The sequence below is a fragment of the Siphateles boraxobius genome, unplaced genomic scaffold, assembly GCF_051911475.1.
Source record: "Siphateles boraxobius isolate OS27281-9 unplaced genomic scaffold, OSU_SipBor_1 12, whole genome shotgun sequence".
In the NCBI taxonomy this organism is placed as follows: Eukaryota; Metazoa; Chordata; class Actinopteri; order Cypriniformes; family Leuciscidae; genus Siphateles; species Siphateles boraxobius.
In genome coordinates, this window is record NW_027508722.1 from 9795539 (window position 1) to 9822405 (window position 26867).

Genomic DNA, 26867 nt, shown 5'->3' on the forward strand with positions numbered 1-26867 from the left:
GATTTAGAGGACACAGTTGCTTGAGGGGCAGAAGGAGAAATTATTGCATTTATAGTGTCAAACAAGATTTTAGGATTTTGCTTATTAGAGGATATAAGCTGAGAAAAGTAGCGAGTTCTCATTTCTTAACATCTCATTCAAGGTAACCCTTACCTCAGATGAAGCCTATGCACCTCAAGTTTAGAAGACATCCATAGACGTTCAACTTTTCTACAAGTTCTCCTAAAACCCTGGATAGTTTCATCAACCCAAGGTTTTTTTTTTTATGGGAGACAATGTTTGATTTCACTGGTGCCACTTTATCTAAAAGTGCTAAGCACTGTTTATTAAAAGACTGGATAAAAACATCTACATCACTGCATCCAATCAGTAAACATGGGTCAAACAAGGCAGAGAACCTCTCCCCAGCATCATGATTAATACTTTGCCTCTGGGCCCTAATTCCCAGGGGCGGAGGATACAGAGGAAAGTTAATGTCAAAAAACACACAGCTATGATCACTCACATGAACATCTTCTACACGAGCATTAACTATATCAAGACCAAGTGAGAAGACAAGGTCCAGGGTGTGACTCTTAATGTGTGTGGGTCCAGTAACATGCTGAATAAAATTAAAAGAGTATGTGAGGGATAGGAAATCCGCAGATGTGTTACATGTGATATCTGGTACAAGCAGGCAAACGGGCAGAAGGTTCACACATGATGCAACATACAAGAGAACCGACAAGGACTAACAGAAAAGAAGGAAACTAAATACAGACACAAATCAACAATAATGAGGTGAGCACAGGTGACACGGATGATGACGATGAACAGGTGGGTAAATGAGGGAGTGAGTTCAGGTGTGAAGACACGAGGGATTCTGGGAAGTGTAGTGCAGACGAAGACAGAGTAGTGCAGATAAATACTGTGACAGTACACCCCCCTTCAAAAAGGCGCGACCTTGCGCCGTATAACAGACCAGGGTGTGGCCTATCTGTGTCAGGAAGCGGCCAGGGTGGAGCAGGCTGTGCGGGCGGCGCATTGGAGTCAATGGAATGCTAACAGCAGGAGTCAATGGAATGCTAACAGCAGGTGAAGTTCTGCTACATTAGCGGCTCCCGGGATGCTTCAACTTCCTGATGATGGATTACCCCCTTGGTGAAGACACAAGGGATTCTGGGAAGTGTAGTGCAGATGAAGACAGAGTGGTGCAGACGAAGACTGTGACAGAAACTAGGCTATAATTTATGAAAATAGGCCTATGCACTTCACCTTTATTCATGGATGGTGAATGTTCTCTATCAAAAATCACCTTTTCAGAAACCTTTTTTCCCCTTTCAATATGATTCCACTTTAACTGTTAGAATATTTATTTCATTCAGTACCTGAATTCAAATAAAACAAATAATTTGAAACTCCATTAATACATTTCATAACTCCACAAAGCACTGGAAGAAATGTACATTATTTATTTTATAGTTTATTTGGTAGGGACAGATACAGTGAACATAAATTATCTTCTCGAAGCAATCCCATGTCAGTATCATAGTGTTTATAGCCAAGGCTAATTTGCAACACCGCACATTCACGTTTATCTGGGCTTTTTTCTGGGCTTTTCTTTATAATCATTTTAGGGTGTAACATACTATTTACTCAGGTATGTTGAACCTAAGCATATGCATTAATCATTAACCAAAGTTGTGAAACTATTCAGATATTTTTGTACCTGGCCAAACAGAAAAAGAAAAATCATAGGGTGCAAAGAAAATAAAAATTGAGAGGCATGTTTTAAATACTTTCATTTAAATAGGTATTTAAATACCTCCTTTTTAAAGGAGGTATTCATTCACAGTAAATGAAACTGCATGCCCTCAGTCCCAGGGTTTTGGCTGAACTATGGGAGTGAGAAAGGACTGAACAAAATGGGAGTGGCCACACACCTGTCAGACCTGTTCCTGATACATGACTCCAGCAGAATTCTCCTATGCATTAGTCTTTTGTTCAACCTGTGCTTGTCAAGCTGAATGAGGATGGCGGAAACACCGAACCCGGCCACTACATCCTTCCCAGCACCAACTATTTCTCTACCCCTTGGAGTGGAAATACTGAGGACGTATTCCGGGGCCCTGATTTGTTTGGAAATTGTAAGTCTTGTTGTTGTTTGTAGCTATTTCAAGACTTACGGGGTTAAACTTCTGTAACTTACAAAGTTGTGTCCCTTGTAGTATTATGGCAGTAAAACCTTGATAACTAAAACATTGGGAAAAAATGGAAGTCATAATAATATGGTGTTTATGATTATTTATACTTGATAGTCTGAGAGAGAATACAGTAATACTATATTAATTATGTCTGTACACATTATGCTACACAATCTTTGAGGTCTTTGTTTTCAGAAATTTCTTCTTCTTTTTTTCCAAACACTAGGTGTTTGGAGGATTGGTGTGGATATTAGTAGCATCGACGAATGTGTCCGTGCCATTGTTGCAGGGATGGGTGATGTTTGTGTCAGTAACCATGTTCATCTGTTCCTCTGTATACCTCGCCCTGTTTCTGCTGGGCCTGGCTGACAAGATTAACACTGACTGGAATTTCATGGTGAGTGTGCATTTCTTTACAAATGCACATTGTCAGACTATTTCTAACACATACATGGAGTTGACACTTTAGTGTAGATTATTGTACACAAATTTCCAGGACAATCCTCCAAGTAGAGTTTGAGGTTAAGCACTTGCCTCAAGGTCACAGGCTTGGTAGAGCAGGAAATAGTGCTTGCAAGATTTAAGGTCATTTTACAGGTTATTTTATATGCCAGGAATTCACTTTAATTTGTGTAATATAAATGCCACTTTAAAAACATATCAGAAATGTTAGTTATTACATAGCTATTATACTACATTAAAATAATCATTTGATCTCTGATTTCTGGTGTCACCACAAATAACAAATTTTCCCCAATTATCTTTTTTTTTAATAATTTTTTTAAAGTTGCTGTAACAAGAAATGGTTGTTGAAACATCAAATTAGAACCCCTTTGCCAGTGTCCACACATTGTTATGTTTTTTTCTTTGTTGTAATCAACACACATTGGGCCCTATCACCCAGCGCAATTGACTTTGTACACCGACGCATGTATCCTTCCTATTTTGCACCCAACGCACAGCGGATTTGTCCCTCCACAGACGCACGTCGGTAAATAAGGGAATGAACTTGCGCTCCCGGGGGCGGTTCAGCGAAAAGAAGAGGCGTGTTCCGGCGCAAACGTTTCCTGGTGCTATTTTGCAAAACAATTCCACCACAGGCCAGGAAAAACCTAGTCTAAAGTCAGTGGAATCATATTCAGATGCTATTTTAAGGGCACATTGGCCATAATGTAGCGTGTGCACGACGAGCATACACTTTGCTTCTCTCATCTACACAAATGCAGCAGTTCCCATTTTTGCAAACCACAAGGATAAATATTACCACACGAGGGAAATCATTGTGGTGTCCATGAAGATGTGAAAAAATAGGCATAAATCTAGCTTTCACATTTACCCAAATTATTCAGGCTAATTGTAGTTATAACGCATCAAACCTGTTTGACCAATAGTGGCAAGAAACATAGGTATATAAGGACAACTGACAAAGTGGGTTGAACCAGGAACCAGGAAAAACAAAATACTGAAGACTGCGAAATCACCTTTACCATCATGTAAGTTCATTAAAAACCTTACTCTTCAACTTACCATTTAAGTTGCGCTTGCTCATAATTTTTCTATTGCACAGTGAGATGGAGTATGTCTTGGGACAGAGAATTAGACACAGGAGGGAGAGGATCTACCGGCCCAGACTGACCTATCTCTCCCTCAGAGAGGAGGAATGTAGGCGTAAGCTACGCCAGACCCGTCAGGCTGTGACAGATGTCTGCCATCTCCTGGCAGATGAGCTGGGGACTGAAGCACCCTGTCCTTATGCCTTCCCGATTGCAGTGAAAGTTACAGCGGCACTGCATTTCTATGCGTCTGGGTTGTTCCAGCACCCCCTTAGCTCCATTGGAGGCATTTCACAATCTGCCATAAGTTCGGCTATACATGCAGTTACATCCGCCATGGGGAATACATTCCCCGTCACACCTGACAGCCAGGAAAGTGTGAAGCAGGCGTTTTGGGCAAAGTATGGGTTTCCTGGTGCCCTCGGTGCTATAGACTGCACCCATGTGCAGCTACTTGCCCCATCAAAAAACGCACTGATATACATCAACCGCAAGGAAACCCATTCAATCAACATACAAGTAATTTGCGATGGTAATAGTAAAATCACCCATGTCTTTGCGGAGGGATACCCGCGCCATTCAATATGTGAGTCGCTGAACCCGCGGTCTGGAATGGAGAATCAAACGTGACGCTGCTGACGGGGTAGGATCCCGGGCCGCTATTCCCCTCAGTTGTCGGGGCCTAGAGAGGACAAGCCGCGATACCGAAGCCGAAGAGAGAGAGAAGTGCGTGCGACCGCCGGACACTGCCCCCTTACCTGGACCCATACCATCTCTCCTGTTTATTCAGCTACAATGATGATGCCGTATAGGGATTTCCTGCAATGATGCGCGTTATTGTTCTTCTGCAGCGGGGCATATTTGGCGTGTCTGCGTGAGAGCGCCCTCTGGCGTTCAGATGGAGCAGCATTTACTACCGACCAGCCGCACTGCACTGACAAGCTGTGCGTAAAAAAATCACAGCCTTTGCCAAATCGCGTGCAGTTTCTTTGCGATTAATTGTGCAGCCCTAAACAGAACAGAGAAACAAATGACTAGAATAAACCAATAACAACATGACATAGCCAGGAACATGACAAACATAGGAACATATAGCTATGACAATTACAAAATAAAAGAAATGGAACCTGTTCAAGGTCCAAAACCAAATGTGACAACTTACATAAACCATAACTGAGGTTAATAATAGTGCAGTGATGTATATATAATAATGTTGCTCATTTTAATCTGTGAATACATTTAAAACTGATTTTTAAGAAGTAATTATTAATCTAATAGGATACTCTGAAATACAGTATTTTGATCTGGTGAATCTGTACACATCATAAGCATTATAAATTGTCTTCCATTTGCAGGATATGTTCTACCATTTCATCGCTTTGCTGTTTTATTTTGGTGCATTCTTGCTGGAGGCTACAGTTTCATCTGCGGGTGCATATGTAAACAACACCTGTATAAGCAGACCCCGTGGGAATATAATGACATTTCTGGACTATCGGGAATACAGCATTAATGTTGCAGCTGCGGTGAGTTGTTAACACTACCTTTATTTTCCCTTGCTTTTTCATTGAACCCCTTTAGCGTAATTTTTTGATGAGCAGGTTACACCATTCCTTTCAGTTACCTTATCCATCTGATCAAGACACATTTAATTCTTTGTTTGTATTCGTAAAAGTAGAAATAATTTTACAAATATTTATACTATATATTTAACTTTTTTTTTTAGATATTTCAAAATTAACCCACCCTAAACCTTAACCATTTCTCAACAATATAAAACTGATAACAGGCAAATAAATGTAAATTAATTTGCATTGTCTAGTATTTTGTTACAATGTGGATGCAGCAAGGATGAAACAGCATTTTTTTGCAGGATTAAAGTGCAGCAGCTTTATTCAAAAACAAACTCAAAACTTCACAAAACAGAATCTCGGGAACAGGAACATGACCAGAACAACCACGAACATGCAACGTAGAACTGACAAAGCACTGATAGAAACACAGGGCTTAATTAGACAGCAACTGAGGAGCAAATTTGTAAGACACACCTGAACTGAAACTAAAATCAAATCAGTTACCATGGAAACAAACAGGCAGGGGGCAGAGAAAGACAGAACTGAACGTCTCAGCTACGTATGTGACCCTCGTTCCCTGAAGGAGGGAACGGAGACGTAGTCGACTGACTCGGATCATGCTAGGGAGCCTGTCATCTTCGAGTACTGTTAAAACGAGCCAATGCACATTGGCGTGCGAGATATGCATCTGACACCTCAGGGTGTAAGAATGCCTCGTAGAAGGTGCTCTCGCAGAAGTGATGTTTTCTACGACTGACTCTGGTATAAATACAGAAGTGGATGCATGCACCAGTTGTTTTTCGCTAAGGAGCCGAGCGGAGCCCGGAGTCAGCGGTGGTCCAGCAATACTGGCAACGGGACCTTGTCTCCGTTCCCTCCTTCAGGGAACGAGGGTTACATACGTAACTGAGACGTTCCCTTTCAGTCGCTCACATTCGACGTAGTCGAAGTGTCGACTGATTGGGATCCCAATTAAAACGGGACAGAGAAAAGCCAGAGGGCTGGGTCTGCCTCTTCCAGGGGCAGCGCTTGCAGGTTCACCACTTGGTCCTGAAAGGGAGTGGTAGGAACCTGAGGCACACATCCAGGCCAGGGTCTTAGGATAACGTGAGAGTTAGCCGGCCCAAATTCCAAGCATGATTCGTCCATCGAAAATGCTTGCAGGTCCCCTACCTTCTTGATGGAGGCAAAAGCAAAAAGGAGAACTGTTTTTAAAGACAGTACTTTTAACTCAGCTGCCTGTAGAGGCTCAAAGGGAGGTCTCTGCAGTGCAGTCAGCACCGTAGGTAAGTCCAAAGAGGGTATAGAGGGGGCGCAGGCGGATCAGGAACTCCCCTTGCTCCCCTTAGGAACCTGACGATCAGGTCGTGCTTTCCCACGGATCTCCCATCCACTGCATCGTGATGTGCGACAATAGAGGCAACATACACTTTGAGGGTGGAGGGAGACAGCCTTCGCTCCAACCCATCTTGCAGGAGAGAAAGCACGGAACCAATCGAACACCTTCGGGGGTCTTCTCGGTGAGAAGAACACCACTCAACGAATAGTTTCCAATTCAGGGCATAAGCATGCCTCGTAGAGGGTGCTCTCGCAGAAGTGATGTTGTCTACGACTGAATCTGGTAGATCACCTAGAAACTCCGCGTCCCGTCCAGGGACCACACATGGAGTTTCCAGAGGTCTGGACGCGGGTGCCATACGGTGCCCCGTCCCTGAGAGAGAAGGTCCTCCCTCAGAGGAATGAGCCAGGGAGGGGCTGTCGAGAGGAGCACAAGTTCGGGGAACCAGGTCCGGTTGTTCCAATAAGGGGCAACTAGCAAGACCTGCTCCTCTTCCTCACTGTCTTTGGACAGAGTCTGTGCAAGAATGCTCAATGGGGGAAACGCATATATGTGGAGGCCCCGGGGCCAGATGTGTGCCAGCGCATCCGTGCTGAGGGTGCTCTCGGTCAGGGAGCAAAACAACTGGCAATGGGAAGAGTCTGGAAAGGCAAACAGATCTATCTGTGCTGCCCCGAAGTGGTCCCAGATAAGATGGACCAGCTGGGGATGGAGTCGCCACTCACCCTGGGCCACAGGATGTCGTGAGAGCTTGTCAGCGGCACGATTAAGCAGGCCAGGAATATAAATGGCACGAAACGACCTCAGATGCTTCTGATGCTTCTCCATAGGAGGAGGTGGCAGGCGAGCGACATGCGACGGGAGCGTATACCACCCTAATGGTTGATGTACGCAATGGTCGCAGTGTTGTCCGTACGGACCAGTACATGCTTGCCGAGCAGCGGCGTTTTGAGGCGTCTCCAAGCAAGTACTGCAAACAACTCGAGGCAGTTGATGTGCCAATGCAGTTGGGGGCCCGTCCAGATCCCCGCTACTACATGCCCGTTGTACTTGGCCCCCCGGGCAGGTGTTGGAGGCATCTGTGGTGACAACAGCATGCCTGGACACTTGTTTTAGGGGCACTCCGGCCCGGAGAAACGAAGGGTCTGACCAAGGGCTGAGGGTTTGGCGACACCTCGCCACCTCGGGACTCTGCCGTGAAGCCAGTTCTGAAGCGGTCTCATATGGGGCAAGCCGAGTGGCGTTACTGCGGCTGCCACATGCCTCAGGAGCCTCTGAAAAGATTTCAGTGGGACCACTGTTCTGCTATTGATAGTATCCAGGCAGTTCAGCACCGACCGGACACGTTCCTCTGTTACAGAGGGACCAGTACGCTCAACGGGGGACTCCACTGGCTGCGGTGTGATGGAGGAGTGGGGACCCCACAGGGATTGGTTCTATCATTATCGGGTATTCGGGATGGCGGGTGTAACTCAGTTCAGAGGCGGGAACCGGTGAACATTTAAATACTTTAATGACATAAAATAAAACAAATACAAAATGAAAGTAAAAGACAGCAGCCCCTCACTGACGACTGCTGTACATATAACCAAAACAACAAACACATCACAGGTCCAGGCCTGGCCTCTGTCGATCTCCACTGTCGTTGCTCCTCCTTTTATGCTTCATGCATTATGCTTTATGCACCGTGAGAGATACGAGACCAGTGCGTTGCGCAGGTGGCGCTCATCAGTAATCCCGCCACCGGCCTTGTGAGGCTCTCTTATGGCCCTCGGCCTAGTCCTGCTCGCCACAGCGATCAACCATCCCACACGGCACCTAGGGTGGGGCATGGTAACGGGGACTCCACCTTCGCGGACAAAGGCGAGTCTCGATCTCAACACCGCAATGGGAACATGAACCATTCACAAAAGCTGCTTCAGCGTGCTGTAAGCCCCAAAAACACGATATGCAACAATTGTGACCGTCAGAGGGGGATAGGGAACGACCACATCCAGAAACGCACGGGTGGAATGACATCTGGAAAAAGACGCAAACGCACCCATGTTGCTCTTTCAGGAAATGAAAAACTCTCACCAGTGTCGGAGCACACAGGGGAATGATCGCGGCAACGCTGATGGTGCAGCCTGTACCAGTGAAGCACTCACTTTCTTTGCCCTCAACCGGCCATCAGACAAACAAACACAAACACAGAATTGTGACGCTGTTAAAAAAGCAGTTGAGAGCTTGAAAGCTTGCGACCACTGCTGCACTCGCGCTGTAGAACCACCAGCAACGGGAGAGACTTCCTGAAGAAGCGCCGACATACTCGCTCGTTGTAATATAACAACACTCTTCAGAAACATCAACATGAAGACCGATCGACTCCGAAGCAAAAGACAACTTGTGTGTGCATCCACTTCCGTATTTATACCCGTTTCGCGGGGCGGAGTGTGAAATGCAGATCTCGCACGCCAATGTGCATTGGCTCGTTTTGACAGTACAGGATGGAAGTGATCACTTTGGTACTGTTCCTAACACAAACCAATTGTTTGGTACTTTGGTGTTTTATTTTATATAATATATAAATGGGTAGGTTTGGGTAAGGGGTTGTGTTATGAGCTTAAAAATATCTAAATTGTTGAATGGAAATAAAATTATTTTGGCTGTTTAAATTGAAAGTCATACCTCAACACATACGTCATAGTGGCAAAATTATAACCCAATATATAATTTCAACATGACTATAAAATTCCCATGCCCATCATGTCTGTGTGTCATGCAAAGGTTTATCATTGAAAACAATGCGAAAGCCTGCATGTCAAAAAATGGCCTTAAAGGGGTACACAGTGCTTTAAAAAGTGATAAGCCAGTTTGTTATCTTATGTTTAGTTCTACTCACTGTCCAGTATGGTCTTTGTTTTTGCAAAGCTCTTATGTTTTGCTATGGGCAATGGTTTTGGATATTCTTCTTTGTTTTGCCTTTTTTTTTTTTTTTTTTTTTTTTTAAAGGGAGAGTGTAACGATGTTCGGTTCAGTATCGTGGGGATGGAAGAAGACAGAGGTCGGTGTGACTGGGTCTGGTACACTTTATTTAGAAAAGTAAACAAACGGCAAGAGAAAGTTGCGCGGCAGCGCCTTCACCATAGGTCAACTATAGCACTCAGAAAAGGAAATAGTCCATAAGAAATGCTTTTCGCTCAGTCCGTTTGTGCACCAGATCCCAGTCCTTCTCTCTCCCTCAGCTCTCGCACCCGACTGGCTTTTATCTGGTCTCCCCACGCCAATCACTGTAATCAGAAACAGGTGTTCGTCATTTTGCACTTGACCCACTTACTTACCGCTCGGCACCGCCCCCGCTCTCCTGCTGCAGACCTCGCTGAACCACGCCCCCACTACATACCCCCACCGCCCGACTCAGGCCGGGGAGCCATCCGGACTGCAGCCTCCCCCCCCCCCTCCTGGAAAGGAAGTCGGCCACAGCCATCTGTACACCCGGCCTGTGGACCACCTGGAATTTAAAAGGTTGTAACGCTAGATACCAACGGGTGATCCGCGCGTTGGTATCCTTCATGCGGTGGAGCCATTGCAGGGGAGCATGGTCCGAACAGAGGGTGAACTCCCGTCCCAAGAGATAATAACGGAGGGTGAGAACGGCCCACCTGATGGCTAGGCATTCCTTTTCAATGGTGCTGTACTTAGTCTCCCTTTTCGATAGCTTTCGACTAATGTACAGCACCGGCCGCTCTCCACCCTCCATCTCCTGGGACAGGACTGCGCCCAACCCCCTGTCCGGCGCGTCAGTCTGCAGAATAAAAGGGAGAGAAAAGTTAAGGAGCCTGTAAGGGCGGTCCGCCACATAGAGCAGCCTTTATCTGGGTAAAGGCCTGCTGACACTGCTCCGTCCACTGGACGGTATCTGGTGCCTCCTTGTTAGTTAGATCAGTCAGCGGGCTAGCGAGGTCCGAATAATTAGGCACAAACCTTCTATAATATCCTTTTTGGTCTTAGGTCTTGGACAGGTCGCAACTGCTGCCGTCTTATCAATTTGGGGACGCATCTGTCCATGACCCATGTGTAAACCAAGATACCTGACTTCCACACACCCAATTGCACACTTCTTTGGGTTGGCCGTGAGCCCAGCCCCTCGCAGCGCTCCGAGGACAGCCCTTAAATGCTGCATATGGCGCTGCCAATCGTTACTATAGATGATGATATCATCCAAGTAGGCAGCGGCATATGCAGCATGCGGCCGGAGAATTCTGTTCATCAGGCTCTGAAAGGTTGCCGGAGCCCCGAACAAGCCGAAAGGAAGGGTGAAAAATTGGTGTAATCCAAACGGCGTGGTGAAAGCTGTTTTTTCTTTAGACATTGGAGTTAGGGGGACCTGCCAATATCCTTTCGTTAAATCCAGTGTTGAATAAAAACGAGCAGTACCCAGCCGATCAAGTAGCTCATCAACCCGAGGCATTGGATACGCGTCGAATTTCGACACGGCATTCACCTTGCGATAATCCACACAGAACCGAATCGAGCCGTCCGTTTTAGGTACTAAAACTATCGGGCTAGCCCAGTCACTGTTGGATTCCTCTATTACCCCCATCTCCAGCATCGCCTCTAATTCCTCCTGAACCACTTTCTTTTTATGTTCAGGCAAACGATATGGCCGGCTGCGCACTACCACGCCCGGATCCGTCTCAATGTGGTGGTGAATGAGATTCGTTCGGCCAGGTAGGGGCGAAAACACGTCAGCAAACTCGGCTTGTAAACTACGTATATCAGTGATCTGGATCGGCGAGAGGTGGTCTCCTCCAAGTGCCTGAGCTCGTCTCTGGACCGAGATCCTCCTCCACACTCACCACCGATGCCAACATCACTGATTCCACCTCATTCCACTTTTTTAACAGATTAAGGTGATAAATTTGACGTGATCCACCCTTATCTGTACTAATAACCTCATAATTGAGATCTCCAACTCGCCGTGTAACCTCAAATGGTCCTTGCCACTTTGCGAGTAATTTAGAACTGGACGTGGGAAGTAATACAAGTACCTTATCTCCATGTGCAAATTCTCGCAGCCTAGTCCCACTGTTGTACAGCCGACTTTGCTTGTCCTGGGCCTGTAACAAATTTTCCATAGAGAGCCGCCCCAACGTGTGGAGTTTTGTTCTCAGGTCCATGACATACTGAATTTCGTTTCTGCTATGCGAAGGTCCGTCCTCCCAAGTTTCTCTAAAGACGTCCAGCACACCACGGGGCTGACGCCCATAGAGAAGCTCAAAGGGGGAAAACCCCGCTGAGGCTTGGGGGACCTCGCGTACAGCGAACAAGAGGGGTTCTAGCCATTTATCCCAATTTCTGGCATCTTCCTGAACGAACTTCCGAATCATGGATTTCAACGTGCGATTAAATCGTTCCACCAGTCTGTCTGTTTGTGGGTGTTAGACGCTGGTGCGAATCGATTTAATGCCCAGTAATTCGTAAAGCTCGCGAATTGTACGTGACATAAAAGCCGTGCCTTGATCGGTGAGAATCTCTTTCGGGATTCCCACCCGGGAGATTAACTGAAACAGTGCACTCGCCACGCTCTTCGCGGAAATAGTACGAAGTGGCACTGCTTCTGGGTATCGCGTTGCATAATCCACTAGGACTAAAGCAAAGCGATGCCCTCGTGCAGATCGCTCCAATGGCCCTATGAGGTCCATACCAATTCTTTCGAAGGGGACCCCTATTAAAGGAAGAGGGCACAAAGGTGCTTTTGGGTTGGCTGGCGGATTCACCAGCTGACATTCACGACAAGAGGCGCACCACTTGCGCACGTTCTCGTGGATGCCCGGCCAAAAAAAACGGGTCATTAGACGATCAAGTGTAGCTGCCTGCCCTAAATGCCCAGCCATTGTATTACAATGAGCCGCCTTGAAAAGCATTCCCGGCGGCTTTTGGGAACTAAAAACTGTGTTGCATCTTGCTTTGACTGGGTGTCTTGGGTCACCCGATACAACTTATCTTTTATGATCGCAAAATAAGGATAAGGATAAGGAAGGGGTCGGTCCGGGTGAAGAGGCTGTCCGTCGATTGTGCGGACCTGATCAAATGCATTTTTCAGCGTTTCATCTCGGGACTGTTCCAGAGGAAAATCATCGCGCTCTGAAAGATCTGTCCTATCAATCGCGCTCCGTTCCTCCAAAACAGGCTCCGATGGTCCCGGAACAGCCTTTCCAACCTGAGCAACCGCCTTCCTCCCTCGCCTCTTTTTTATCCCAGAAGCACCCGCACATAAATGTCCCAATAAAGTTTTAAACATTGGCCTATTGGTCCCCAAAATCAGCGGATGCCGGAGATGCTGACTAACCGCCACCTCCACACTATGCTTTTGTCCTCTGACTTGGATAATGACTGGTATTTATGGGTATTCCATCACCTCCCCGTGCACACACCTCACCTTAAGGCTCTTATTCAATGCCTCGGACTGCATCAGGCTTTGATGAATCGAGGTTTGGTTACAACCTGAATCCACCAAAGCCTGATAGGTACCCCCCTTTATACTCACAGGTATTTGGTACAATCCGCTATGAACGGGGGCAGCCTGTGGTGTGTCGGGGACCCTGACCAGTGTCCCCACCTCCATCACCGGACACTGGTCGATGAAATGCCCAGGGTCCCCGCAACGCCAACAGGCTCCAGCGGTGGGAAAAGGGTCAAGTGGGGGGGTCAAGTGGGGAGAGCGAAAATGCCGGTGCGGGTACGCCGCCGGACGGGCAAATGACCCTCCGAGGGGGGCGCCCTGGGACCCGTACTGGACTCCGTTGTTTTCCCAGACCTCCATCTCGGTGCTGGTCGGGGCGGAGCCGTTCCCTGGTACCTGGGTGCAGGGACAGGAGGAGAGAAAGAGGAAGAAAAAGAAGAAGAGAGAGAGGATGATGCCAGGCTTTCACCGACCCCTGGACACGCCACCAGCTGGTCCTCCGCCAATTGGATGGCCTGATTCAGCGACGTCGGGTGGTGGCACTGGACCCACTGCGCAGTCTTTTTAGGCAGCCTTGCCACGAACTGCTCCAGTACCATCTGATCGATCACTCCCTCGATGTCGCGTCCTCCGGCCATCAGCCACTTGCGGCACGCGTCCCGGAGCTGTTGCGCGAAGACGAAGGGTCGGCTCCCCGAGTTCCAATAGCCGGAACCGCTGTCTGCTTTCCTCAGGGGTCCGACCGACCCGCTGGAGAATGGCGCGCCTTAGGTCCTGACAGACCAGGAGGTTCTGGACTGGCAGTTGTTGTGCGGCGATCTGCGCTTCCCCGGACAGCAGAGGAATCAGCCGCACTGGCCAGTCCGTTAGGGGCCAGCCCCCAGCCTCGGCCGTCTTCCTCGAACAAGTCGAGGAATGCCTCCGGATCGTCGTGAGGTCCCATCTTTTGTAATGGTATAGATACGGCAGAGGCCGAAGCTGGTGTTGATGGGGCGGCCCGACCCTCCCGGTCCATCCAGCTCCGGAACAGCTCGCGGTCCTCTTGTTGGGCCCTGAGGAGCATCTCGAACCGTCGTTCCTGCTCCTCTTTGACATCCAACAGGGCCCGGTGTTGTTCCTGATAGAGTCCCGCGAGCGCGTGGATGATGTCCTCAAGTGGCGACGGAGTAGATCTGCCGGTGGCTCCTTCTTCCATCCCGGGTTTCGGCACCAGTGTAACGATGTTTGGTTCAGTATCGTGGGGATGGAAGAAGACAGAGGTCGGTGTGACTGGGTCTGGTACACTTTATTTAGAAAAGTAAACAAACGGCAAGAGAAAGTTGCGTGGCAGCGCCTTCACCATAGGTCAACTATAGCACTCAGAAAAGGAAATAGTCCATAAGAAATGCTTTTCGCTCAGTCCGTTTGTGCACCAGATCCCAGTCCTTCTCTCTCCCTCAGCTCTCGCACCCGACTGGCTTTTATCTGGTCTCCCCACGCCAATCACTGTAATCAGAAACAGGTGTTCGTCATTTTGCACTTGACCCACTTACTTACCGCTCGGCTCCGCCACCGCTCTCTTGCTGCAGACCGCGCTGAACCACGCCCCCACTACAGAGAGTTCACCAGAAAATGAAAATTCTGTCATCATTTACAGTTGTTTCAACCCTCTATGTAATTCTTTCTTCATCTAAACTCAGAAGAAGATATTTTGAAGAATGTGAGTAACCAAACAGTTGAAGCTATTGACTTCCATAGTATGTAAAAGAAAAAAAAAACTATCAATGGCTACTGTGAACTGTTTGGTTACCCATATTCTTTGGGTGAACTATTCCTTTAATAATAAAATGGCTGATATTAAGATCCACCTCTCCCTGCCCATATTCCTTTGCTTGCTCGAGGTGTTGCTGTTTTGAACTGGTAAGGATGCTTATACAGAGTAATGATTTGGACACACCACTGAGTCACAATGTTGACAAATTTCAAGGGCTACTTACCAGTGGCTACTTATACCTGCTCAAAATAAATTAATGGAACATTTAAATCACACATTGGATCTGAATGAATGAAATATTCAATTTGAAAATCTTTATTTATCATTCAATAATTTGTTAAGAACAAAATGATGTGACAACAGTCAATGGAAACCAAAATCATCAACACACCGAGGGCTGGATTCAAAATCAAAATCAATGTTAAAAACTGAACTTACAGGCTGATTCATCTTGCATGAAGTTAAACACAGCAACTCTTAATGTAAGTCAGTAGTGTGTATGGCCCCCACGAGCCTGTATACACTCACAACAGCGTATGGGCATGCTCCTGATGAGATGAAGGGTGGTGTCCTGGGGGATCTCCTCCCAGACCTGGATCAGGGCATCAGCTGGACACTCTGGTGTGCTACTTGGCAGCTTCGGATGCTCCGATACATAATGTCCCAAAGGTTCTCAACTGGATTTAGTTCTGGGGAACGTGAGGGCCAGTCAATGGCATCAATGGCTTGCATCATTTGTCACTTAGTTAAGCTCTACTTTGTGCCAAAATAACATTTGGTAATCTACCTGTTTGAGTTTGAACAGTGTTCAATAAGGTCCATACTATGCAACCTTCACCATTCACATTCTAAAGCAGAAACAAAATCATAATATTTATGTGAGCCATGCTTGCATTTGCTTTCAGGTATTTAAAATACTAAACACTTACAGTATGTAAATAATTCTGTTATTTCTCTCTCCACAGATATTTGCCTTTATAGTGACTTTGTGTTATGGCTGCAGTATGTTCATGGGCTTCAGGAGATGGAGAAAATAGCACACAAAAAGTCGAGCATATGTGACCCATTCATAACACGAATGTCTTCAAATGTCAACTGTACTATTATGGACATTACACAAGGTGATAATGGTACCACTGGTTTACCACAATGTTTCCAAGTTCTTTATTCACATTAAAGTAAAGAGTAACAGTTGTAAAATGTTTAAATCGTTTGTTGATTTGGCCAAAAATTATATACAATCATAGGTTACACTTTATTTTAAGGTGTCATTGTTACAGTGTAATTATATATTTAAGTACTGGGTAATATTAAGCAACTACATGTACTTACTAGGGTTGGGGTAGGATTAGGATTTGGTTGAGGGATAGTTGAATGTAATTATGCATAATTTACTGTTATTACTATGGTAAGTACATGTAACATATGTAACAAGGACACTGCAAAATAAAGTGTTACCCAATCCAATTGTACTTGTTTTAAGATGTTATCCTTAAACTTCACTGGTGCTCAGAGAGGTACAATATTTCAACAGTCAGTGCTAGATTTTGATTTTACCTTATTGGTAATATTTCTAGATGTATTATCAGTCCCAAAAACAAATTGTAAATCCTTTTTCACCTGTATTACCCCAGTGAAAAATTAATGATTTTTTCTATTTGAAATACATTTATTTTATGCTAAGTATACTACAAATACATTTACATATTTATGTACTTAGTATAAATACCATGCAATTGTACTTTTGGTATACTAAATGGGTATACTTAAAGTCTTCTAAATTGGAACAACTAATTTTGTACTTAATGCACTTAAGTTATCCGGAAATAGTGCTGAGGATCAAGTCTTTAGTTGTTGTATGTATTTCTATATATATATATTTATACTTGTTATATACTTAAGTATATTTGATTGTGCTAAAGTGAAACTATTGCAAGTATACTTTAGGTACACTTTAAATAGCCAATCAAGTCAAGTAAACTTCATTTATACAGCACTTTTTACAATACCGATTGTTTCAAAACAACTTTACAGTGATAATAGGAAATTAATGCAACAAAGATTGTTGTGGCTGTACAGCAGTTCCTAGAAGAAAATCATTGTACAGCTTAAGTAAGTTTTTGATTGATTCATTTCTGTTGTAAAAATCCTTTGTTATTAATTTTGGGGCCGCTTACACGACACCGTTTTCAATTGAAAATAGGCCGTTCATTTACACAACGTTCTGACCGTTCATTTACATGACAACAGTGTTTTGTTGGCCTGAGAACGCAAACATTGAAGTAGGTTTTTTTGAAAACGAGTTTTGAAAACAATACTGTTATCATCTCTGTGTAAACTTCTAAAACGTGAATCGGTGAAAACGGTGACGGCATGCCAATGCATATTATGTGTGTTTAGTCTATAGGCATGTGGGTAACATTTTAGAATACTGTTCCTTCATTAATGAATAACTACACATGAGTAACACACTATTAACATTCTAGTAACTACTATTTAACTAACAAGAAACTCTGCTTAACCATTAGTGAGTAGCACTCAGTTGAATGTGGTAGTTCTATTAGCAGTAACTTACTGTAGCAGTAACTACAGTAGCTACTATTTTTTTCATACCTCTTAGAGAACTATATATACAGGTTCATAATTAACATGAATAATACATAATTTATAATAAAAGGTAACGGTAACCCACTAGTAATGACTCACGTGTTACTAGATCCTTCTAAAGAAACTACTAATTATTTGGATCAGTATTCTAAAGTGAAAAACATGATAACTACCTAATATTGACTAAAGTCATTGCAAGCTTTTAAGATTTTAAGATAGTAATTCCTTCCGATGTATTTAGCAACACTTTAGTCATTACTAGTGTGTTACCATGATCTTCACTTTAGAAAACTGATCCAAATAATTTGTAGTTCCTTTAGAAATATGTAGTAACACTTGAGTTATTACTATCCAAAACCTTGAAAGCTTACAGTTTCTTCAGTCAGTATTAGGTAGTTATTGATTAGTTAATAGTGAACTACGACATTCAATTGAGCGCTGTTACTTACTAAATTGTTAATCAGAGTTTCTTGTTAGTTAATAGTAGTTACTAGAATGTTAATAGTGTGTTACTCATTTGTTCCTGTATAGTTATTTATTAATGAAGGAACAGTATATTCTAAAGTGTTACCAGCATGTGTATAAAGATTGGTATCAAAGAGCACACAGGTTCCTAACTGACGATGAAGACATGACAGAGCAGCCATCAAGTTTTAGACAGTTTTCTAGGTTATTACGTGCAGAGGTTTTTTGTCCAATAATTAGAAAGTCTGTTTTTTTCGGAATTAAGTAATAGTAAATTGCTAGTCATCCAGTTTTTTTTTTACACAGTATCAGTATTCCGTTAATTTTGTGAACCATGCCAATGCAATTCCACTAATGCCAACATAATTTTCGAGTCTATTTAAAAGAATGTTCTGGTGGATAGTATCAAATGCAGCACTAAGATCGAGTAACACTAATAGAGAGATACAACCACGATCAAATGATAAGAGCAAATCATTTGTGACTCTGATGAGAGCAGTCTCAGTACAATGATACGGTCTGATAGGAATTCCTCGCAGATACCATTTCTTTCTAAAAAGGAACATAGTTGTGAAGATACTGCCTTTTCTAGTATCTTTGACAGAAAAGATCTGAGATTGGCCTGTTGCAGTTGCAGTTTTTTAATAAGAGGTTTAATCTAGGCAGCTTAAAAGTTTTCTGTACATATCCTACTGACAAAGATGAATTAATGATATTAAGAAGAGGATCTATGACCTCTGGAAGCATCTCTTTCAGTAGTTTAGTCAGAATAGGGCCTAACATACATGTTGTTGATTTAGATGATTTAAAGAGTTTTGACAATTCTTCCTCTCCAATAGCAATGAATTAATTTTTACTCAGGACACTTACAATACACTGTCTGAAGCGATACTGTAGTAGACAGTTGCATGGTTATAATTTTCTCCCTAATATTACCAATCTTGCAAGTAAAGAAGTTCATAAAGTCATTACTGATGTGCTGTTTGGAAATGTCAGAAGTTGAAGCTTTATTTCTCGTTTATTTAGCCACTGTATCAAATAGGTTGTGTTTGTTTTCTTCTAAGACAGTAAAAAAATATATATATCTTGCATTTAAAGTCTGATATTATACAGATATCATACTATCCTTACTAATAGTGTTATTAGACACATTTTAGGCTTAATATTAAGAAATGTGCATTGTGCAATAAAGAATATCCCCAAATAAAGTTAAATATAATATTTATATTATTAAGTCTCAACCGATATGTCAGTAATATATTAATGGGTTTGTAGTATGAAATAAATGTATTTTAAATACATTTTGGTATAGGTTTCTTTCCACTAGGGTAGCCATCACCTTAACAACAGCAGGATGGAAAAAGCTATTTTTAGGACACATGTGCTTAAATTAGATGCAGCTAGCATAATATATTTAGTATAACTGTTTTTTTTTTTTTTTTTTACCTAACTCATGTTAAATTTTATAATAGTTTTAATAAAACATACTTTTTTTTGTAATACCCAGTGGAATTTTCTGTTTTGGTGAAATGTGGCCACTAGAGGGCATCCTTTTCATGAATTATAAAAACTAAAATGTAATTACCTGGTTCCTTTATTGAAAGTTTTTTTTAGAGCAGCCTCACTATCAGTACCCACAATTTACTGTCATTGCAAAATGCCAGTTACAGAGGCATCATTTAAATGTATTAGAGTGAACCATTTACCCTGTTGATAAAGATTTGTTCCCTTTCGAAGGGAACTCAACAATACGTCAACGACGTTATGGGGAACGCCTCAGGCGTGACAGGTGTCTGAAATCACTATCAAATCACGTCAATCATATTGACCGGCGACAGCCCGTGAATCATTAGCGTGAATGATTAACGTGCGACCTGGAAGTATAAAGGGGCGCCTTGCAAACATGACAAATCATCTCATCGTCTTCAGGGACTGTTTGTTTGAAACGCTATTCAAGTATACGAAGGTAAGAGAAAGATGAAACGCACAGCTAAGGCAGATTGTTTTCGTAAGTGTGCCGACCCGTGTCCGAGGTTTCTGACACCGGCCGACACACACGAGCTGTGCGTTTTTTGCTTGGGTGAAGAGCACGCACGGGAGGTTCTCGAGGGAGCCCTCTGTGCTAACTGCGAGCGTTTTTCTCTTAAAACGCTCCGCTCTCGTCTGGCCCTCTTCTCGAGTGAAGGGGGTTCAGTGTCTGGACCTCACGGCGCGGGTCCCGCTCGTGCCGAGGCCGAGCGGCGACTTACATCATGGGGCTCCCAGATGGAGCTCGTCGATCGCCTCGAGAGGGTTGTTAACCTCTCAGATGATTCGACGGCTGACGAGGGCGAACTGCAGGTCGATGGGGAAGATTACTCACCGTAATCTTCGGACGGTCGATGGCGGCGATGGTGGCCACGGAGAAGCATCTGTGGTTAAATCTAGCCGACATCGGGGAGAAAGAAAAAGCCTTTCTCCTCGATTCGCCGGTTTCGCCTTCCGAACTCTTCGGCACCTCCGTAGAGGCGGTGGTGGGGAAGTTCAGGGAGGCGAAGGCGCGCTCAGCAGCGTTTAAAACTTGTATACCGCTGAGATCCGCGTCCGTACCCCGGCAAGCGGGAGGGCCTGGCCCTTCACGGTCTGAGGACCGTAGGCAGGGTCAGCGAGCTAGTGTCGCCTCTCGTGCGCCCCCTCCCTTGAGGAGCAGGTCGCAGAGAAGGCGTGACTCCCGCAACAGAAGAGATTTGAGGGAGGTTATCCAGCGCAAACGCACACAGCGTCGGTAATGGATAACCTCCCCGGAGGGTCACGAAATCTGCCCTCTCTCTTCTGACCCCCAGGCGTTCATAACATCAGGCCTGGGGATGGGCCTATGATGAGAACTATGTTCTGATGGCCCACCTAGGCTTGGTTAGTGGAAACGCCCCTTTCAGGCATGTAAAGTGGCGGATCCCAGGTTTGTAAAGAACTATCTGGCGAGTCTTCACTTTGCATGCCGCAGGTGAGCTGCTGGTCTTTTCAAAGAGTATTTTTTGTGATTAAAAAAATAACATATTTCTCTTTACAGACCTCGTTTCCTGTATAGAGTCATGGGGTCATGTCAAGGTAATAAGGTAAGAGAACTTTATTGGATTATCAGGGCCCTGAAGTTCCCCGTTAGGTGGCCAGAACGGTAACTGTGTTAGCCTTCGGGCTGCTAGCCACCTCAGGGTAGAGTGGTTGGTCTCTCTCTTTAAATTGTTTTACTTAGAGTGTTGACTGACGCTAGAGCTTCAGATAGATCTTATGTCCGGCCCACGGGTCCGTTTGACTTCTTCCTGAGTATGTCGCCCCTTGAGCTCTGTTTGGGTTTTCATTAGGCTGAGCGATTCTGCAGCCCTTTGTATGGAATAATACAGACTATATTCTTTAGTAAGGCTGTGGCTCCTCCGAGCCCTCAGATAGATCTATGCTTCCAGGCTGGCCCACACCAGGGCCGCCTCTGTAGCTGGCCTAGGCTGTGCCAGGGATAATAGAGGCGCTCTGCTAAAAATTTTAGCATTTCTTCCTCTGACCCTTCACTGTGTGAATGTTGGTTTCTAGCATCCCTGTATAAACAGCCTCCTCCCGTGGGAGTCGTTAGGCCAAGGCCCGCCCCCTTCTCTGCATTCTGGGGTGACTAGAGTAATGCAGCGTGGTGCAGAGGATGGTTTGTAAGGACATGGTAGGCCTCAAACAGGCCTCCGTGGTATATATGTCTTTATTGAGCAGGGTTAGGCCGTCTTTCGCTTCACGAAGAAGACTGGGTTTCCTGCCCGACCCTGCCATGCAGAACTGGCCTACGGATTTAGGCCGCCAGTTTAGGCTTCACTCACCTCGCTGAGCTACTGCTCGAGTGCTAGGTTGTAGGTGGTTGGCTTTCATTCAAGCCCCACTCCCCTAGGTTGGGCGCAGATACATTTCTGTCACCCCTAGAGCCGCTGGCAGGCCCGCACCCTGGTAACCTCAGGGTGAGGTGTGAGTATTCCCCTGTGATACAGGGTAGGTCTGAGCACTTCACTCCCAGTTCTGTTTTATCCTACCTCGCACCACTATGGCTCGGGTCGAGTATGAAGTAAGCTTCACTTCTTCTTTGGTCGAAGTACGCTCCCCTGAAGCCAGAGCATTGCCCTGAGCTGACGCCCATGCATAGATGGTAGGCCGCTGACTAATTGGGGCCTCCGTTGAGGCAGAGTGGCGTATGTTGTACTCCCCTTGTTTTAAGGGTGCTAGCTTTCTTGCGGAGTACACTGCCATGGGCAATGTGATTAGGCACCAGGATGCTGTAGGCGCTGTGTAAACAGTTTTTCTGCCAACGAAGGCTGCGCCATTAGGTAGTAGGCCTCAGCAGGCCTCCTTGATTGGACAGCCCCCCAGAGGGCACTGTACCCCAGCTCACTTTACGTGGTTGGCCTTGGTGGTTCGGGCAGTTGACTCACTGATGGGTAATAGGCCTTAAACAGGCCTCCTCGGAGGTGAGTCCCAACATTGTGGGACATACCTTATAGCGCTACTGGAAGCCCATTAGTAAATTATGCTGTGTAGTATGGTTTCCAACAGTGTACTTTATGGCAGAATATGACTTGCTATTAGCTAGTAGGCCCGACCAGGCCTCCCTGATAGGCGAGTCCCCAGCTGGCTGGCCTTAGCAGGCCCCCTTATACTTTCACCCGGACTCAGGGCTCAAAGCTACCAGTGGTTATCAGGTAGTAGGCCTCACCCGGCCGCCCTGAAGGCGAATTCCCACTTACGTTGGCTATCAGGTAGTAGGCCTCTCTGGGCCTCCCTGAATGTGAGCTCCCAAATATTGTGGCTGTCAGGTAGTAGGCCGCTCTGGGCCTCCCTGGATGTGGGCTCCCAAATATTTTGGCTGTCAGGTAGTAGGCCTCACCAGGCCTCCCTGAAGGTGAGTTCCCACATGCTGTGATTATCAGGTAGTAGGCTCCTCCAGGCCTCCTTGAATGAGAACGGTCAGGTAGTAGGCCTCACCAGGCCTCCCTGAAGGTGAGTTCCCACAGATAGTGGTGACCAGGTAGTAGGCCTCACCAGGCCTCCCTGAAGGTGAGCTCCCCACATACTGTGGTTGTAGGTAGCAGGCCTCACCGGGCCTCCCTGAAGGTGAGTTCCCACGTACTGTGGTTATCAGGTAGTAGGCCTCTCTTGGCCTCTCTGAAGGTGAGCATCTCACATACTGTGGTTATCAGGTAGTAGGCTCCTCCAGGCCTCCTTGATTGAGAACGGTCAGGTAGTAGGCCTCACCAGGCCTCCCTGAAGGTGAGTTCCCACAGTTTGTGGTTACCAGGTAGTAGGCCTCTCCAGGCTTCCCTGAAGGTGAGCTCCCCACATACTGTGGTCGTAGGGTAGCAGGCCTCACCGGGCCTCCCTGAAGGTGAGTTCCCACGTACTGTGGTTATCAGGTAGTAGGCCTCACGTGCCTCCCTAAAGGTGAATTCCCACTTACGTTGCTATCAGGTAGTAGGCCTCTCCGGGCCTCCCTGTAACGCTCCCTAGTGGTGCTGGGATTATGAAGCTAGTGGTCTCTTGCTATCAGTTTCAGCTAGCCTTAATAGGCAGCTGCTGATGGCGAGCTTGCGCCCTGGCTCGCTAAAGTGTTCATTCTCTGCTAAAGGTTCCCTCCCGGAACCTTTTCTGCCTACAGCCTGGTTTGCCTACCAGGCAGACCTTGTGCTCCCCTCACGAGGGTCTCTATGAGCATGCGGCTTCCTGAGTCTGGTCAGACGGTCGTAGGCCTCTCGTGAGGCCTCCCAGTTAGATCAGCCCTTAGGCCTTCACAGGCCTCCTCAGTGTTTTGAAACACAGACACTGGGTTGATCCGTGGATCGAGTAGAGAAACTCCCCTCGCTAGCAAGGGTCGGAAAGCACTATGCTGAGTCATACTCTCCGGGATATCCCGTCTCTGAGATCCGGGCCGAGTGGTTCACTGCCAGCTTCGCAGTCCCTCGGGTTGGATGCCTTACTTAAGGCATTTGTCCAGAGGCTCTGTCTTCAGACAGACAGGATTTGGCCAGACTAAGTGTCTATGTACTGGCGCCAGGTCAGGCCGTCCTGGTGGCATTTCGGGGTGAGTACGTTCCCCTGAATAGTGACTGGCTGGGGTTCCCTTGGGTTCCCTAGCCACATTCCCTAGAAGGGACCCCTTCTAATTGGAAGCTGAGGTTCCAGGCCCGGAGCCGGCCCAGGTAGACCTTTCATTTAACCATGTTTATGAAGGTTTTTCTGTGAGGCTGTAGCTTGGGCTATGACCGTAGGGAATGCTGTCACTGACAGCCCAGTGTGACCTGAGGGTGAGTGGTTCTAGCGTTTCATTTGAAGTTGCTGGTTCTGACAGTTGTCACTGCCACTTGGCATGCACTCCCCTTAGCATGGCGGCGTTGGTATATCGTTCCCCATAACGTCGTTGACGTATTGCTGAGTTCCCTTCGAAAGGGAAAGTCTCAGGTTACGACTGTAACCTATGTTCCCTGAGAACAGGGAACGAGACAATACGTCTCCCTGCCATGCCTCGGGGCTTGCCTACCGTACAGTCCCTTCAGACGATAAGGTGATTTGTCATGTTTGCAAGGCGCCCCTTTATACTTCCAGGTCGCACGTTAATCATTCACGCTAATGATTCACGGGCTGTCGCCGATCAATATGATTGACGTGATTTGATAGTGATTTCAGACACCTGTCACGCCTGAGGCGTTCCCCATAACGTCGTTGACGTATTGTCTCGTTCCCTGTTCTCAGGGAACATAGGTTACAGTCGTAACCTGAGACGTTTGTATCAATTACTATTTTCAAAGGCAAATATTAAACAATTTGTTTCACTTTTTTATTTATTGCAAGTTTTTAAACCTTTATATGTTTAAAATGTCTGTAATTTCCCACACTAGTAAAATCTTTGACCCTGACAGTGTGATGTCGGTTGCTTGATTGGAAATGTTGGAAATGTGTGTTGCTTGATTGGCAATCATGACTGTAAAGGGTTATCTGTCATGCTGGTCTAAATTATTCCAACATGGCAAAATTTGGGTGACCTAAGAATTGTTTTTTGGCAGGACAATAAGATTTAACAAACACAGGAAACTCCAGGGAAAAAAGTGTAGTTTATACATTTGTATGCTTTTTAAAAATTTAAATATATCCAGGTAATATACTCATCACAGTTTAAACAGAGGTTGTTATGAAATGTTGTGCAAGTGTCTTAACAATCTAATCAAATTGTTGGTGGTAGTGACCTAGAGTTATAAGAACCTAAAAGAACTACCCAAAAGCCGCAGCAGCGCCTGACCACTTAAACCTCTGTTTTTTGGGGGCTCTGGAGAGGTTTTGACATGCATTGCAGACATTTGTGCTTATTTCAGTTACTTACTATATAACATTTTAATGGATAAAGTCTGATTTCACAATATTCAGCACAAACGGTGCTACAATAATATGGGAGCACATAACATGTAGCACATAACATGTAACATTTTATCACATTTATTTTGGAGAAAATCAAGTTTACACCTGTTGCACATCACAAATGATGTGAAATTTATGTCTAATAGGCCTATCAAGGTGGCATGTTGTGAGCAATTTTTATTTGTTTGTTTGTAGTTTATTAGCGATAGTAATAAGTCTCCATGCTAGAAGTTTTCATCCCCAAAATTGATATATACCTTTTGGGCAATTTCAAAGATTACGCAGAAACAACCAGATTTTGAGGATAAAGCAAAGGGTCTAGACTAGAGAAACGATTTTTAAATAGAGGGTATACGTTTGAACCATTCAAAAAGCTAAGATACTTGCAAAAATTATGACAAGGTAAGATTTGTTAAAAAGAAAAACAAGAGCAGAAAATTAAAAAAAAACAAAAAAAGTCTATTTTGTAACAAAATACAGAACAATTGCTGAAAAAAATAAATGTTACAGTGATGAATTGTTGAGAAATATATTCCCAGACACTCCAGATACGTTTTTTTTTTAAGTACAACTGTCACGGTGTGGGTTTTGTGTCTTGTTCCTTGTTCTTGTCTGTCCCTGTTTGTCATGTGATCCTGCCATGTGTCTTGTCATTTGTTAATTGTCCACAGGTGTTCCTTGTCTTGTAATTAGTCAGTGTATTTAAGCCCTCATGTTTGCCCTGTGTCTTTGTTGTGGATTGTATGTTACGTGTGAATGTTACTTGCACAGGTACTTGTTCTTGTTTTGTTTCATTCCTCGCCATGTCATTGTTATGTGTTTGATTATTGTTTTTTAATTAAAGTTTGCATTTGGGTCCTTACCAGCTTGCCTCCAGCCATTCATTACAACAACCCTAGGGGACAAATTAGTGCAAAGCTATGTACCACCCACCTGTAAAAGCTTCTGTTTAGGGGTTAAACTTGAGGGTTGCTTTATATGTCACCATTGTAATCATTGTGATAATGTTATGCAAGGTAAAACTTTTTTAGATTTAAAAACAAAAAAGATCTATTCTATTAAACATTTTATTAATTGTCAAACAACTTATGATATTTATAGACTGGAATATCCTCAACGTAAGGTGTTTTATATTGGGAGAACAAAAATACTATTACTGGGTCGATTGGCTGAACATAAATGCCATCAGGAGGGGTAAATGGCAAAACATTTTAGATATATATATATATAGTAATAATAGGAATTGTAATAATAATAGGAACTGATCATGTGAAAAATAGAGAACTTAGCTGAATGAAAGAGAGACGTTTTGGATTTATAAAATATTATATATATATATATGTTTATGATATATTAGAATTATTTTTTGTCATTGATATTTTAAATGGTGTTTTTGAGTATGGAAATAAAATGTATTGCTGAACGTTAACTGCTGTTCCCTTTCGTAGTCACTCTGAGTTACGTCGGATGACGACGAATGGGAGTTTCGCTTAGAACACCTATCGACTTTGAGTATTACAAAACGAGCGGAATTTGCA

General features: G+C 44.8%; 1 protein-coding gene and 1 long non-coding RNA gene across 2 annotated transcripts; both read left to right on the plus strand.

Moving 5' to 3' along the window:
- Nucleotides 1-1914: 1914 nt before the first annotated feature.
- Nucleotides 1915-19220, plus strand: mal2 (mal, T cell differentiation protein 2). Its single transcript, XM_077207212.1, has 4 exons — nt 1915-2126; nt 2410-2580; nt 5092-5262; nt 15813-19220. The coding sequence occupies exons 1-4, from the start codon at nt 2007-2009 to the stop codon at nt 15882-15884; spliced, it is 534 nt and encodes a 177-aa protein (XP_077063327.1). The 5' UTR covers nt 1915-2006; the 3' UTR covers nt 15885-19220.
- Nucleotides 19221-20268: 1048 nt separating this feature from the next.
- Nucleotides 20269-26191, plus strand: LOC143715431 (uncharacterized). The gene is made up of 2 exons (XR_013195751.1): nt 20269-24342; nt 24686-26191. It is a non-coding gene; the product is annotated as an uncharacterized LOC143715431 (long non-coding RNA).
- The last annotated feature ends 676 nt before the right edge of the window (nt 26192-26867 follow it).